At 34.7% G+C, this 13,127-nt stretch overlaps 1 protein-coding gene across 3 annotated transcripts in view; it reads left to right on the top strand.

The window, feature by feature from the left end:
- The window catches only part of LOC148950173 (uncharacterized), a 164,806-nt gene that overhangs the window by 3,776 nt on the left and 147,903 nt on the right, over positions 1–13,127 (top strand). For 2 of the 3 annotated variants that reach the window (XM_089091487.1, XM_089091486.1), the window contains exons 2-3: positions 3,446–3,603; positions 6,113–6,284. In XM_089091487.1, the coding sequence (XP_088947613.1) occupies positions 3,446–3,603; positions 6,113–6,284 (330 nt within the window). Of the gene's footprint in view, positions 1–3,442; positions 3,604–6,112; positions 6,285–13,127 lie in introns of all 3 variants that reach the window. The other variant, XM_089091488.1, reaches the window with a different exon arrangement.

Here is a 13,127-nt window from a genome sequence, read left to right as displayed (position 1 = left end):
CAAAATTTTGATTTGGTGACTTTGGGAAAAAAATGAGCGTGGGAGGGGGCCTAGTTGCTCTCCATTTTTTTTGGTCACTTAAAAAGGGCACTAGAACTTTTAATTTACTGTCCAATTAGCCCTCCCACGATATTCTAGGACCACTGGGTCGATACGATCACCCCTGGGGGAAAAAAAACAAAAACAAACAAACAAATAAACACGCATCTTTCGTGATCTTTCTTCTGGCAAAAAATGTAAAATTCCACATTTTTGTAGATAGGAGCTTGAAACCTCTACAGTAGGGTTCTCTGATACGCTGAATATGATGGTGTGATTTTCATTAAGGTTCTATAGCTTTTAGGAGGTGTTTCCCCCTTTTTTTGAAAATCAGCCAAATTTTCTCAGGCGCGTAACTTTTGATGGGTAGCACTAAACTTGATGAAAGTTATATATTTTAAATCAGCATTGAAATCTGATTCTTTTGATATATCTATTGGTATCAAAAACCCGTTTTCTAGAGTTTCGGTTACCATTGAGCCGGGTCGCTCCTTACTTACAGTTCGTTACCACGAACTGTTTGAAACGGGAAGTCTGTTCATTTCAGCTCCTGATTTTGAGAAAGTCGTGCGAAAAGGCTATAATTGCCAAATTTTTTGGCAATTTCAGCAAGAAATGAACTTTATTCTACTTTTAGATCCTCTTCCAGGGAGACACTTTGGTTCCACTTTTTCTCAGTTTTTCTCGTGTTAAGCCAAAATTAGAGTTTAACATGAGAACAGATTCTAAAATCAGAAGAACCTTTTAAGCTATTTTGATCCATTTTTTTCATAAGTCACGTTAAATTCATGGATGCAGGAGCAAACGTAAGAATTTAATCCAGCAACTGAACAATAAGTCCAGTAGCCCTGAAGTAGGAACCTAGGTCGAGGCTATGTCATCCTTGATTGTTCTTGTATCATTTAGGGAGTGTATTTGGTAAGACGAATAAAACGTATTAAATGCACGTTTCCCGCACATCATATTTGATTTCCATCTATGTTTATATTCAAGGGCTTATGAATTTACTTATTAAAACTATGAAGCTGAAATAGAAATTTAGCCTTACAATTTGCGTTCATTTTCTTGGGCAAGAGCGCAAAATTATGCAAATAGCTCGTTTCAAAACCTTTAACTTTTAATTTTTTTAAAATAAAAATCATAGCTAAAAAGCAGGTGTGTTTTACCTTGTTATGTAGTAAAAATTTCTGGACATACCTTTGCTTACATAATTAGGGGTTCCTGGAGCCTAAGCCCCCTCAACCCTCTTCTTCCTCCAGCTTCATAAGCATCATGGAGAGGCTATGGGGGTGGTTTGTAGCAGTAAAAGGAACAAACTGGAGGCTGGTTGCCTTAAAACCATTTTTGGCTCTTAAGTGTATTAGAGTTTCAGTTTTTTTATGGAAAAAGCTAGCAAGTTTTTAAGACCACCCCTTCTGTAAAAAGTAGCTGGGAAAAAATATTTTTGGATCTTTTTCGGCCCCGTTTCAAGGGAATCAATATTTTTGTCCTATTTCTACTTCTGCATTAAGGTTCACTTAACACAAAGACTTCAATATTTTGGTTTTTAGTCAAAAGAGATAAATGATTTGACCCTTGTTTGGGATCTATTTTCTGACGAGGGACCTTGCCCCCGAGCATTTTTTGTACATAAAATTCCCATTGTCTGAAGGCTTTCAGTTTCAAACTAATCAAGAACACACAGTTTCTTAGCCCCTTTCTGGACCACCTCCCTCGTCTAATAACAAAAATATTTGATCCTTTTGAATTGGAGGCCGATTATTTTTTTGGAGGCCGATCTCTGAAATAATAAAAGAAGTCCATTTCTTCATTATGAAACCTCTTCTTAAGCAATTGGCAATTTGCATTATTCACAGTCTTTCTTTCCCAGGGCCTGTAGGGGTCATATCGCCCCCAGATCCATATTTGTTGGGGCGTTTTACATTTTTAAGCAAAATAGGGATCTTGAAATTTCAATTTGATGCTTTGGACGGTTAAGACGGGACAGGTTAGCAAAAAGGGTCTCGAAAGGGGGGCTGGAAGTCCTCCAAGCTCTTCTGACTTTTAAAAAGCGCATCAGAACTTTAAATTTCTGATTAAATGAAACGCCCCGGGAAATTTGCACGATCACACAATCGATACGACGTGGCTTGAAAAAAAAAACAAGCAAGTAAATCATACATTGAAGGCATATGGTCTTTTAGTGTTGGCAACGCTAGAGCGTTGCCTCTAATTAAATGAAGAGCCAAGCAAGATTTTGAATGATAGTAAAGAACAACATTTAAAATTCAATCGACAAAAAACTATTCTAGAAATATGAAGGTTAACACATCTCTTTACTTTCATTTCAACCCTCCTTTTCCCACTCTTTCGGCTAAAGGCTATATTTTGTATAACAATGCTTCGAAAATGAAACTCACCCTGAGACAGCTTTAACATAATTTTTATTTTAGATAGGTCTTAATTCCAAAAATAGTTAACCAAGTCATAATATTTCAATTTTTTCAAGGGAGGGGTTACCAATCAGAGTTTACTCCTTGTAGAGGCCTACTAACCTATCTCTCTTTGTTCAGATAAGACAAATGATTATATCTTTTTATGTTACTCTTAAACTGTTCCTGCATTAAGAGGGGGGGGGGGCTGTCACTCCTTATCCTTCACATCGAATAATAAAAATTGAAATACATTTTTCAAGTAAATGAGGGCTAGGGGGTATATGCTCTAGGGATCTGGAGAAACTCCCAGGAGGAATTGAAAAGCGTTCCCCGAAGAAAACCTTTTTGAACTCCAAAATTGTTATAGTTTCTATGAAGGGCACGTATACATGCTCAAGAAAGAATGCGTTGCCGTATAGCCTCTAAGACAAGGAGGCTTATTATTTTACTTTTCAGTTGTTCTAAAGTAATTGCATGTCTCAAAAATTTCGGTCGAATTTTTGTATATGGGGACATAAAATATCCGGCAAAGAGTCTCTGGATTTACTAAATTTGACGGCATAGTTTTGTCCAAGTCACCATCCTTTTTGGGGTTATCTTCTCTTGTTCTGAGATTGTGCAATTTTTCTTACGCTAATAACTTTTGTTGGTAACACTAAAGGTACTTAATCTTATTGTAAAATAATTTGTTGGGAAAACTGAGATTCTCTTGAGTTCATATTCTCAACAAAATTGTCTTCCTTAGAGTTTTGGTTCCTATTGAAGCAGGGAGGGGCGTCGTTTGGTGGTGGCAAGGGGTGGGGGGCAGTTTCCCCCCCAATAATGTAGAAAAAAAATCATATATATCACATACCCTTTGACTATCCGGATATGGACCCCTCTTGCCCCCCCCCATAAAAATACTGGAGATTTGCCCCTGGACGCAGGCTGAATACCTTAGCATTAGAGTAAGAAATAACTTTTTTAATTATTTACTCTTTGTTTTTAAGCAGAAATCAATACTTCTAAAGAAGAATATTCACCTAGAGCTGGGACCAGCAGGATCGGCAAAAATCCAAAATATTTTGACAGTTCTAGACCTTTGTTGTTCAATCTACATAATACCATCAATAATGCCGAAAAAGGAAGTGGCGAGGCTGGTAGTGGTATGGTATGTATTCAAACTTAAGTAGAGATAAAAAATAAACTTAGATCATAGATGATTTGCTTTTAGTAAAGGTAAGGACATTTACCCTCGAAGATATTTATGGATTTAATTCCCTAAATAGTTAGTTAGTTGATTTCGGTAACATTATAAGACCGTTTTAAAAAAAAAAAAAAAATACATTTTTTGGCCAGATGTGTTAACAGATAATTGTTTTTAAAATATAATACACACATAAACTTATCTTAAAAATGTTTTTGAACTTCAAAATGCTCAATAGACTTATCGATCTCACTTCTTAGTAATAAACGAACTACTTTTAAAATTTTCTCTTTTTTTCTTGTTAATTCCAGAAATTGATATAACAGTTTATAACTTTTAGAAATCTTTATCTTAGTCAAAAATTTCCAAAGATGTAACCGTTTTATACCGACAACTATGATAAACCCATTAAATGTAAATGCTTAAACATGGGTTTTGCCATTAAATGCTTCCGTGCTGGTAGTTTCCCAATAGAAATATTGTTAGTCACAGCAGCTCCTTATCTATTTTTTTGTATTTTAAAAATTTTATTTGCAGCGCTTTTAAAATTATTTGCACTATTGCTAATTAAAGATAAGAAACTAATAGTTAGGCTTGTATTGAAAATAACACCCTTTTCTGCACATATAAAAATTTCTTTTTTCAGCATATTTATTGGGCTTTACCAGAAAATTCAGATTTCTGTTAGAAGAAAGCAACACTTAGCATTCCTCTAAACTTTAATTCTAAGATTAACCAGTTCTATCAATCTTTTAGTTTTACTATATTTGTAAGTATCACTTAGAAAGCTCATTCAAAAAACTGCCTATTAAAGACAAGGATCTAAATATCTCACCTGTAACCAAAAGCGTCACCTTTTTTGTACATTCCAATTTCTTTTTTTTTAGCAATTTATCGATTTTCAATATAAATTAAGATCTGCATTACAAAACATGATGACACATTTTGGCATTTGTATAAAGTGTAATTCTAGTATTAATCGTCTAATCAATTTTATAGTTTTACTCTATTTTTGCAAGGATCACTTAAAGTAGTAGTAAGTATGATGGTATTAGACCCTCAAGTTCTAAACCGGTGGTGTTGATATCCGTTTCATGGCCCTTCAGCCAGGAAGTGCAAGTCGGGGGCCAGCCATCCTGTGCTTTCGCTTACCCTTCCTTCTTACCGTCCCCAGATTTCTCCAGGTACTCATTTAGAGCAGGGTAGACTCTGGCTGAGCTTACAGAGTTGCGCCATTGACTGCCATCCCAAATCAAATAACCAGCCACGCCAGGGACAGAACTCGAGCCCCTCGGACAAAATATTCCCAATACAGCGCACCAACCACTTAGCCAGGACGGCTATCACTTAAAGAGTCTTATTTGACATATTATTTCCCCATCTCATCGAAGAAAATATCCGCAGTTTTTTTTTTTTTTTTTTTTTTTTTTTTTATTATTATTATTATTATTCAATTCGAAAACGGTTATTCTCCATATGACCAATGGAATGCCACAATATGGTTTAGATCTATATTGAAAAAAAAAATATATTTATACCCTATCAGAGATGACACAAAAAGTACACCCAAGTGTAGAAAAGAACATCATTTGTATGCTCATAGAATTTGCCTTTTTTTTATTGTATTTAAGTTTTTAAATAAGAGCTATGTTCCAATTCCCATAATGAAAAACTTAGTTATCTAAACTAAGCATAGGACATAGGTATGCTCCACATGTGACCCAGACGGTGTGATGAGAGAAGCAATCCGGTTCAATGAACTTAAAAATCCGTAGACCGTGGGACGATTACCGTCTTCATCTAAAGTCACATCAACCCCTTTGTATTTTCCAGTCGTTGGGAAGCAAGATGTGTTTGGTTATTTTTTTTGTTTTTTAATGTGATCTCCAATTAGTTTCTTCTCTATGGTCATATCATGTATCATATAGGGTTCGAATTTATGTATTATTAAATAAGCGCTGGCATGTAAACTAACAAAAATATCTTGGATCTGTCATGATATTTAGTCTGTTCAATGATTTGTTTCTTTAATAGTTAATTTCAAGTAAAAAAACTTCAAAATTAAAATTAATTGATTAAGAATAAGGGAAAACTCTTCTTCGGACAAAAATAGTAATTTTCTGTCCTTGATTAAACTGTACCAAAATATAGTGGAAGTAAGAAAAATCATATTTCTTTTTTGTTTTTTAATACATTTTACAATGCCATCTATTTTCTTGCAAACTCAGTGTAGGCTAATGCTGCCAAAAATTAAGAAAGGAAAAAGACGAAACTCTGTTGATCTCTAGATTATTCCGGTATTTGTTAGTTCGATTTTGTTTGTATGTTTTATATATTTTTTATATTGTTTTTCCTTTTCCTTATGTGGGTGCGTTTTACTTACATTGTCTTTATTATTTAAGTATAGTTATATTGCAGGATTTTTATTAACTGTGTCTCTCTGTCGCTCTCTAATGACGATCGGTATTTTCAGGAGCCATTTATCAGTAGAGACATTTTAACTACTGAAATCATACTACTTAGTCCGGAAAACGATATCCAAAATTCCAACATCAGGTTTGATGTTCTTTTACCGATTAAAAGTAGTCTGAAGCGTGAAGATAATGAACATGAAGATAATGGTGCTGGGATTAAATCTCATTCTGGTAAGATTTTAAGACTGTATTAGAGTGTGAATAAATAAATAACAAAAAATATTTTCTTTTTTGTTCATTTTCGATGCAGCTTCACTTCTAGTTATATTTTATGGTTTATAAGTTAGTCATGAGAATAACACTTCATCAAAAATAAGTTACTTAAATTTTATTTACTTTCAAGAAGAGAGCCATATTTAATTACTCATATCTTTCACCTCTAAATGTTTAATATCTTAAATTTCACTTTCTATAATTTTACTCTCATTAATACGCTTAATCTCCAAGGAATTTTTAGATGGAATAGAGATGTGCTTCTATACCTACAAATTTATTTCGATTAGTTCCGATTTTTAAGCGTATTTCAGTTGATCGAATCTAAAAAGCTTTATGTCATTAATTTAGAAAACAAATAGCCCAGGCTCATATAGTTCCGATTGCACACATTGAACCATGTTGAATCAAGAAAAAAACTAGCCTTTGAAATGAAAGTAAAGAGTAAAATTAGAATTTAACACAGGTTTCACTTTTTCTTCAGCGATAATGGTGCGTATACAGGCTACATCAGCAAGTCAGGGATTTATGAAAAGGTATGTGCAATAAAAATACCAGATACTTGGTCCGATTTATTCTGTTTCTCTGTGAACAGGCTACAAAAAAAAATAAAAAATATATGTGACTGGCCTAGCTATGTTCAAAGTTGAGGAAATATTGTTAAATTTCGTTGAGAATTCTCATATGCCACCTTCAACAAGGCCACGAGTATAGCGAAAGTAAGAATGGTGTATTAGGCTTATTAAGCATTGAAAAAATGTTTTCAGATTTTCTAAAGACGCCCAAAAATCTACTGATTTTAAGTTATCTCTGCCTGACACAAAAAAAAGAAAGAAAGAAATGGAAACACCAGAACAAAGGTCTTCAAAAAAATTATCTTCAAGGAGGCTTAAGGTCCTTATATCTCCCTCTTTCACAGAGCCTTATATATCCCTCTTTCACAGAGAGATCTGGTTACATTTGACAAAAGAACAAAAATTAGCCTATTTTACCACTAGTGCTCTCCATAGCTCCCGAACATACTTAATTTTTCCTTGTCATCTCCATCCACCAAAAACTAACCTCCCTCTTTCCTCCACCCAGAAACTCCTTTCCCACAAATAATTGGCCTAAAAAAGTAATAGAACACCCCCCCCCCCCACTGAACAATTTTAATGATAAGTATTTAAATGATATGTATAACACATTTCGTTTAAATAGCTTTCAAGTTTCATTTGTCGTTTTTCTTGTTTCTGTTTTAGTCTTTTTCAAACAGTTCTTGGTAACGTAAGGAAGAAGCGATGCTGCTCACTTGTAACCAAAACTCTAAGAACCAGAGGTATTGATAACAATAGATACATCAAAATAATTGAATTTTGATGCCCATTCAAACTGTCTAAAATTAATCAAGTTTAATTGTTACCCATCAAAAGTTACAAGCCTTCGAAAATTAGCTCAGTTTAAAAAAAGGGGGGAGGACTCCCAAAACCTTAAGTGATCGTAATGAAAATGCACCATCAGATTCAGTATATCAGAGAACCCTTCCGTAGAGGTTTCAAACTCCTATATACAAAAAACGTGGAATTTTGCATTTGTACCAGAAGACAAATCACGGATACGTGTGTATTTGTTTTTTTTTTCCCGAGGGGTGATCGTATCAAACCAGTGATCCTAAAAGATCGGGAGAGGTTCTATTTGATCGGAAATTGAAAGTCCTATTTTGAAGTGATCAAAAAGATTGGAGGGCATCTATCCCCCCTCCCATGCCCTTTTTCCCCAGGGTCGTCTGATAAAATTTTTGAGATGGCCATTTTGTTCAACATAGTCAAAAGATCTAATAACGATGTCTTTGAAGATTACTTGACCCCCAACAGTCCCTGGGGAAGGGCTGCAAGCTATGAACTTCGCCCATTATTTACAAACAGTATTGTTATTGGGACGTATAAAGACATTTTTCGGAGGGGGGGGGTTACGTTGGAGGGTCTTTTCATGTACGAATTTTTCATGGAAGAAGGGAATTCCATTGAGGGGGAGAAGGATTTCCCGGAATTATTTGAAAAATGTTATAAACAAAATTACACACATATACATTATATATAGGCTATACATTATATGTATAGCATTATATGTTATATACATTATGTAAAAAACAACATAAACACTGTAAATTTTTTATATATTTTAATCTGTTTTGATTTCCTCCCAAAGTCGCTTAAAACATCGTCAATATCTAATTTGACATTGCAATTGATAGAAATTTCTGCAAGACCATTTAACCTGTCCTCTCCTGTCTCATTTTAGAAGCATGTTTTAAGCTGCTTTAGGTTGCTGAATGAACATTTTTCAGACGATGTGGGGTAGAGTAGTGGCGGCATTATGGATCCTCTGAGCCCCCCTCCCTTCGATTCCCGGTACCAGCACTTTTTTTAAGCTCTGAATATTTGGCATAATATATTTATATTTTTCGAAAATATTTGCTAGTGTTTTTACTTTCTCTCTTTCTTTCCCTGTACCAGTCTCTTCTTCCGTGTGTTATTGTTTGTCTCTTTACGTTTCAAAAATATTCATAAAAATATTTTACAAATTATATTCACTCAAATAAAGACCAACTGCTTCGGAGCGATTTTAGGAAAACCTAAATTAAACCACTGCATAAGAAAGTTGATGAGAGTGAGTGTGGTAATTATCGAAGCATTAGTCTGGTCTCTGTAGACAAAATTATAAGAGAAGAAGAGTGCGGTTTTAGAAAAGGTACAGTATGTGTCGTCCAAATTTTCACTCTTAGGTTAATAATTGAGAAGTGCCTGAGTTGTCCAACACTTTTGATCGTTAGTCTTATAGATTATAAGCAAGCGTTCGATTTTGTTGCTAGAAGAGCTTTAGTGAAGGTGTTATCCTTGTATTGTATACAGGACAAATACATTGAGGTAATAAGTGCTATGTACGAGAATAGCACTGCTAGCGGTTAAGGTAGAACATGAGATTAGCAGTTGGTATCCCATTAAATCAGGAGTTAAGCAGGGATCTGTTCTATCCCCTTTTAAAAGGATTATTTTGCTGGACTTAGTCTTAAGGAGCACAGAAAAGGCAATGGGAGACCACAGAATCAAATGGAGAGGAAAAACTCTCCTGGACTTAGATTATAGGGACGATTCAAGCATCCTCGATAAAAGTGTGAGCAAAATGAATCACATTTTAGAGGTTTTGCAAGTTCAGGGTGCTAGAATAGGTTTGAAAGTTAGTGTTAAGGGGACTAAGTCACTAAGGCTAAAAATAGGTGAAGATGAAAAGGTGACGATAGATAACGAAATGATTGATCAGGTGCGGAGCTTCACTTACGTATTTAGTATCATTAGTAAAGACGGTGGAAGCAGTGAATATGTTAAAAGTAGAATAGCCAAGACTCAGGATATGTTTTCACAGTTAAGAAATGTTTAGAAGAATAGGAAAATAAATTTGAAAACAAACATTAGAATTTCGGAAGCTATAGTGATCACAGTGGTCAAATATGGCTGTGAAGCATGGGGGCTCGGAAAAGTGGATGAAGATTGCTAGATGTTTTCTAGAGAAATTGTTTATGGATTGTTCTAGGTACCCGGCAGACTGACCGTATTTCAAACAGTAGGCTGTACGAAAAGTATGGTTCAATCCCGTTTTCCTGGGCTATAATGAACGACAGGTTGAGATGGGTAGGGCACGTTCTGCGGATGAAGGATGATAGATTGCCGAAGATTGTCCTTTTCGGCCAACTATGTAGGGCAAAATGGAAAGTATGCCGTCCTCGTCGGGGGTGGGAGGATGCCATAAAAAAGATTTAAGGGAAGTGGTAAGTTCCTGGGAGGGTGTTAAAAGGAAGGCTTTGAATAGATTGCGATAGAGGAGGAGTGTGCGCAGCTGTTTTGGCCTGAGGTGGCTCAGTGCTGCGATAGGTTGTTAGTAGTAGTAGCAGTAGCTTTGGATATATTATGCGTAATTACCGTGAATGCATCCTGTCAAAATATACCCTTTGTTCGAAAAATCCCCCGACCGTGTGAAACCGTTCATTAGCTATAAAGTGGTTTTTACAAAGAAAAATATTTCTGGATAAAATTGTGGTATATTTTTAACGTGATGTAAAAGTGCTTATTATACTCGAAATAAATCCTTTTTTTTGTGGGGAGTGGTGAGGTTTTAGTTTTTAATTTCCTATACAAAATCTTATCAGCTTCAATTTGAGTATACTCTTGTTTATTTTTATTTCGGGGGGGGGAGAGGGTGATGATACTTTTTGGATTTTTTTATTATGGCTGCAACCGTGGTACTTTGTGGCTGGTCATTGACAGTAGTTAGTTTACTGTATGTTGTCGATCAATATTAATAGTGCATTGGTAGGATAAACACTACTTCTTATTTTAAAAATTGAAGATGAAATATTTCTAGAAAATGTGTGTACATGATAAAGTTATCGTAGCGTTGAATGCTGACAAAGACAAATATTTGAACTATGAAACAAGCAATAAAGGAGATCTTATTGGAAATGTATGTGTGCGTTCTCATGACAGTGAGAGATTAAATTCCTTTGGAGTATCGAAAAAAATCAACTCTTATGACGGTGAATATACGAGAGTAACATTTCCAGAGAAGTTAGTTCTCAAAGATATTGCAAGCCTGAAACTAATAGTAGCTGACGAGGGCCAACTTCTTGCTTATGGTTCACGTTAACCTTTGATAGATCCTATCACCATCTTTCTGGTATTAATTAAAAAAAAACAAAGTATTTCTGAGAGAAGTAAAGAGCGAAGTTGAAACTTAAAACGGACAAAAACTATTACTTCAAAGCCTATCTAATATATCTCAATAAAACAAGTAAAAAGAAACCCAACTGATTATGTTTCCTTATGCTTTTAGGATTATATAAAACTAGCGCTTTACTTTAAACACAAAATAGTATAGGAGTATTGGTACAGTAAAAGCAAACCAATTAAGGACACTTTTTAAAGAATAAAAATATTATCGATTCCTTTTAGGATTAATCTCTTTTAAGATAAAGCAACAGTCTATTTTAGGATTTTTTTTTTTACGATTAATTTGGTATCGCTTCCCCACAATGGCCCAGTTCAATGACTGGCTCTCGTTTTGGTTCAGAAAAGGACACATCGTGATTAGTTTGTAAACAAGTTCGAAGCAAAGCCATCTTGATAGTATTAGGACTAGAGAATAGCTTTAGAATTGAATCATAGCTTGAAATTCACTGTTGTATAAAGAGAAATAATAGGATTTCCAGAGTTCATATTCTGTCTTACTTGATCTTCATTTCAAGTAATACTAAGGTATATTTCTTACAATTTGGGATTGTATATTACTCACTATTGGTATTATAACTGGTGAGACCAAAATGCTAGCTGATAAATCAGTCCAATATTTCTATATGATGTTCAATTACTTCGCGGTTATTAAAAATATATTAATTTTACACTTATGTTTTTAACATAATTTTAATTGTACACTGAAAGTTACTGAAGTTACAACTGGCGTAAGACTATGAAAAGCTTTATAGGTTTGTTTATTGTTGTTAGGCTACATACTCGCTTTTGACACCCAAATCAATATTCCTGTTTTTTATACTTGACTTTTGTGTTTTCAGTGAAGCGCTAGTTTTTTATAATCCTAAAGGCATAGGGAAACATAATTATTTGGTTTATTTGTACTAGTTTTATTGATATATATATATTAGATAGGGTGTGAATTAATAATTTTGTCCGCTTTAAGTTCCAACTTCGCTCTTTACTTCCCTCGATTTTTTTTATTAATGTCTTAAAGCCACCCCACTCAAGTCCTTCATCTGAGAAAAATCAATTTCTTTTTGTATTCAACAAAAAAAAGTTTTTTCAACTGAAAGTAAGGAACAACATTAAAACTTAAAGTGAACTGAAATCATTGTATTTTAGCACTCTTTAAAAAAGCTTCTTATTTTTCTAATTAAACGAAGCTTGTGTTTTAGTAGTCGCTCTTAAAGAATTGGGACAAAATACAAACTTTAGCGTAAAGAACGAGGTGTTGAGGAGGAGCAGCCCCGCATATACATAATTGATTTCTGTTCGTCTTAAATTTTAATTTTGCTTCTTAATTTCACTTGAAAAAACCTGTTTCTTTAAATTTAATTTGTGAACGTTTTTTAAATAATGCCAGGAAATATGGTTCCAACTTCACGCAAAAATCCTTCCTCTTGACGGATATATTCTATAGACAGTTGAATCCTAGTAAAATTTGTCCCAGACAATTACCCTTTACATCTCCATGCGAAAAATTGAGTCGGCAAAGAGAAAGCAAGCCATTGGAAGAATTTCGTATAAGAATTCTGGCCAATTTCCCGATTTTAAAGTTTCCCCTCAAGTATTCACCCTCTGCAAACTTCCCTCATCATGGATAATTTTTCCCGTGGAAAACCACCTCAGCAGCAAATTCATCCCCCACACACCCGAAAAATGTATGCATACTTCCGAATAACAAATACTACACGTAAACAATGGGCAAATTTTATAACTTAAAGACCTTTCCCCAGGGGCTATGGGAGGTCATGATATCTCCAAAGGCAGAGTTATTTGGCCTTTAAACCATGCTGAACAAAATGACTTTCTCAAAATTTTGATTTGACAATGGTTCGAAAAAAAGAGCGTGGGAGGGGACCTAGTTACCCTCCAATGTTTTTGGTCTCTTAAAAAGGACGCTAGAACTTTTTATTTCCGTTCAAATGAGCCCTCTCTCGATGTTCCTTGACCAATTGGTCGATACGATCACCCCTGAAAAAAAAACAATAAACGAAAACAAATAAACACGCCTCCG

Source organism: Artemia sp. Qi Xiang Cuo, chromosome 7 (genome assembly GCF_049724085.1).
Source record: "Artemia sp. Qi Xiang Cuo chromosome 7, ASM4972408v1, whole genome shotgun sequence".
Lineage (NCBI taxonomy): Eukaryota > Metazoa > Arthropoda > Branchiopoda > Anostraca > Artemiidae > Artemia > Artemia sp. Qi Xiang Cuo.
Note: the sequence above shows the minus strand (reverse complement) of the source record. Positions and strands in the feature narration are given on the sequence as shown.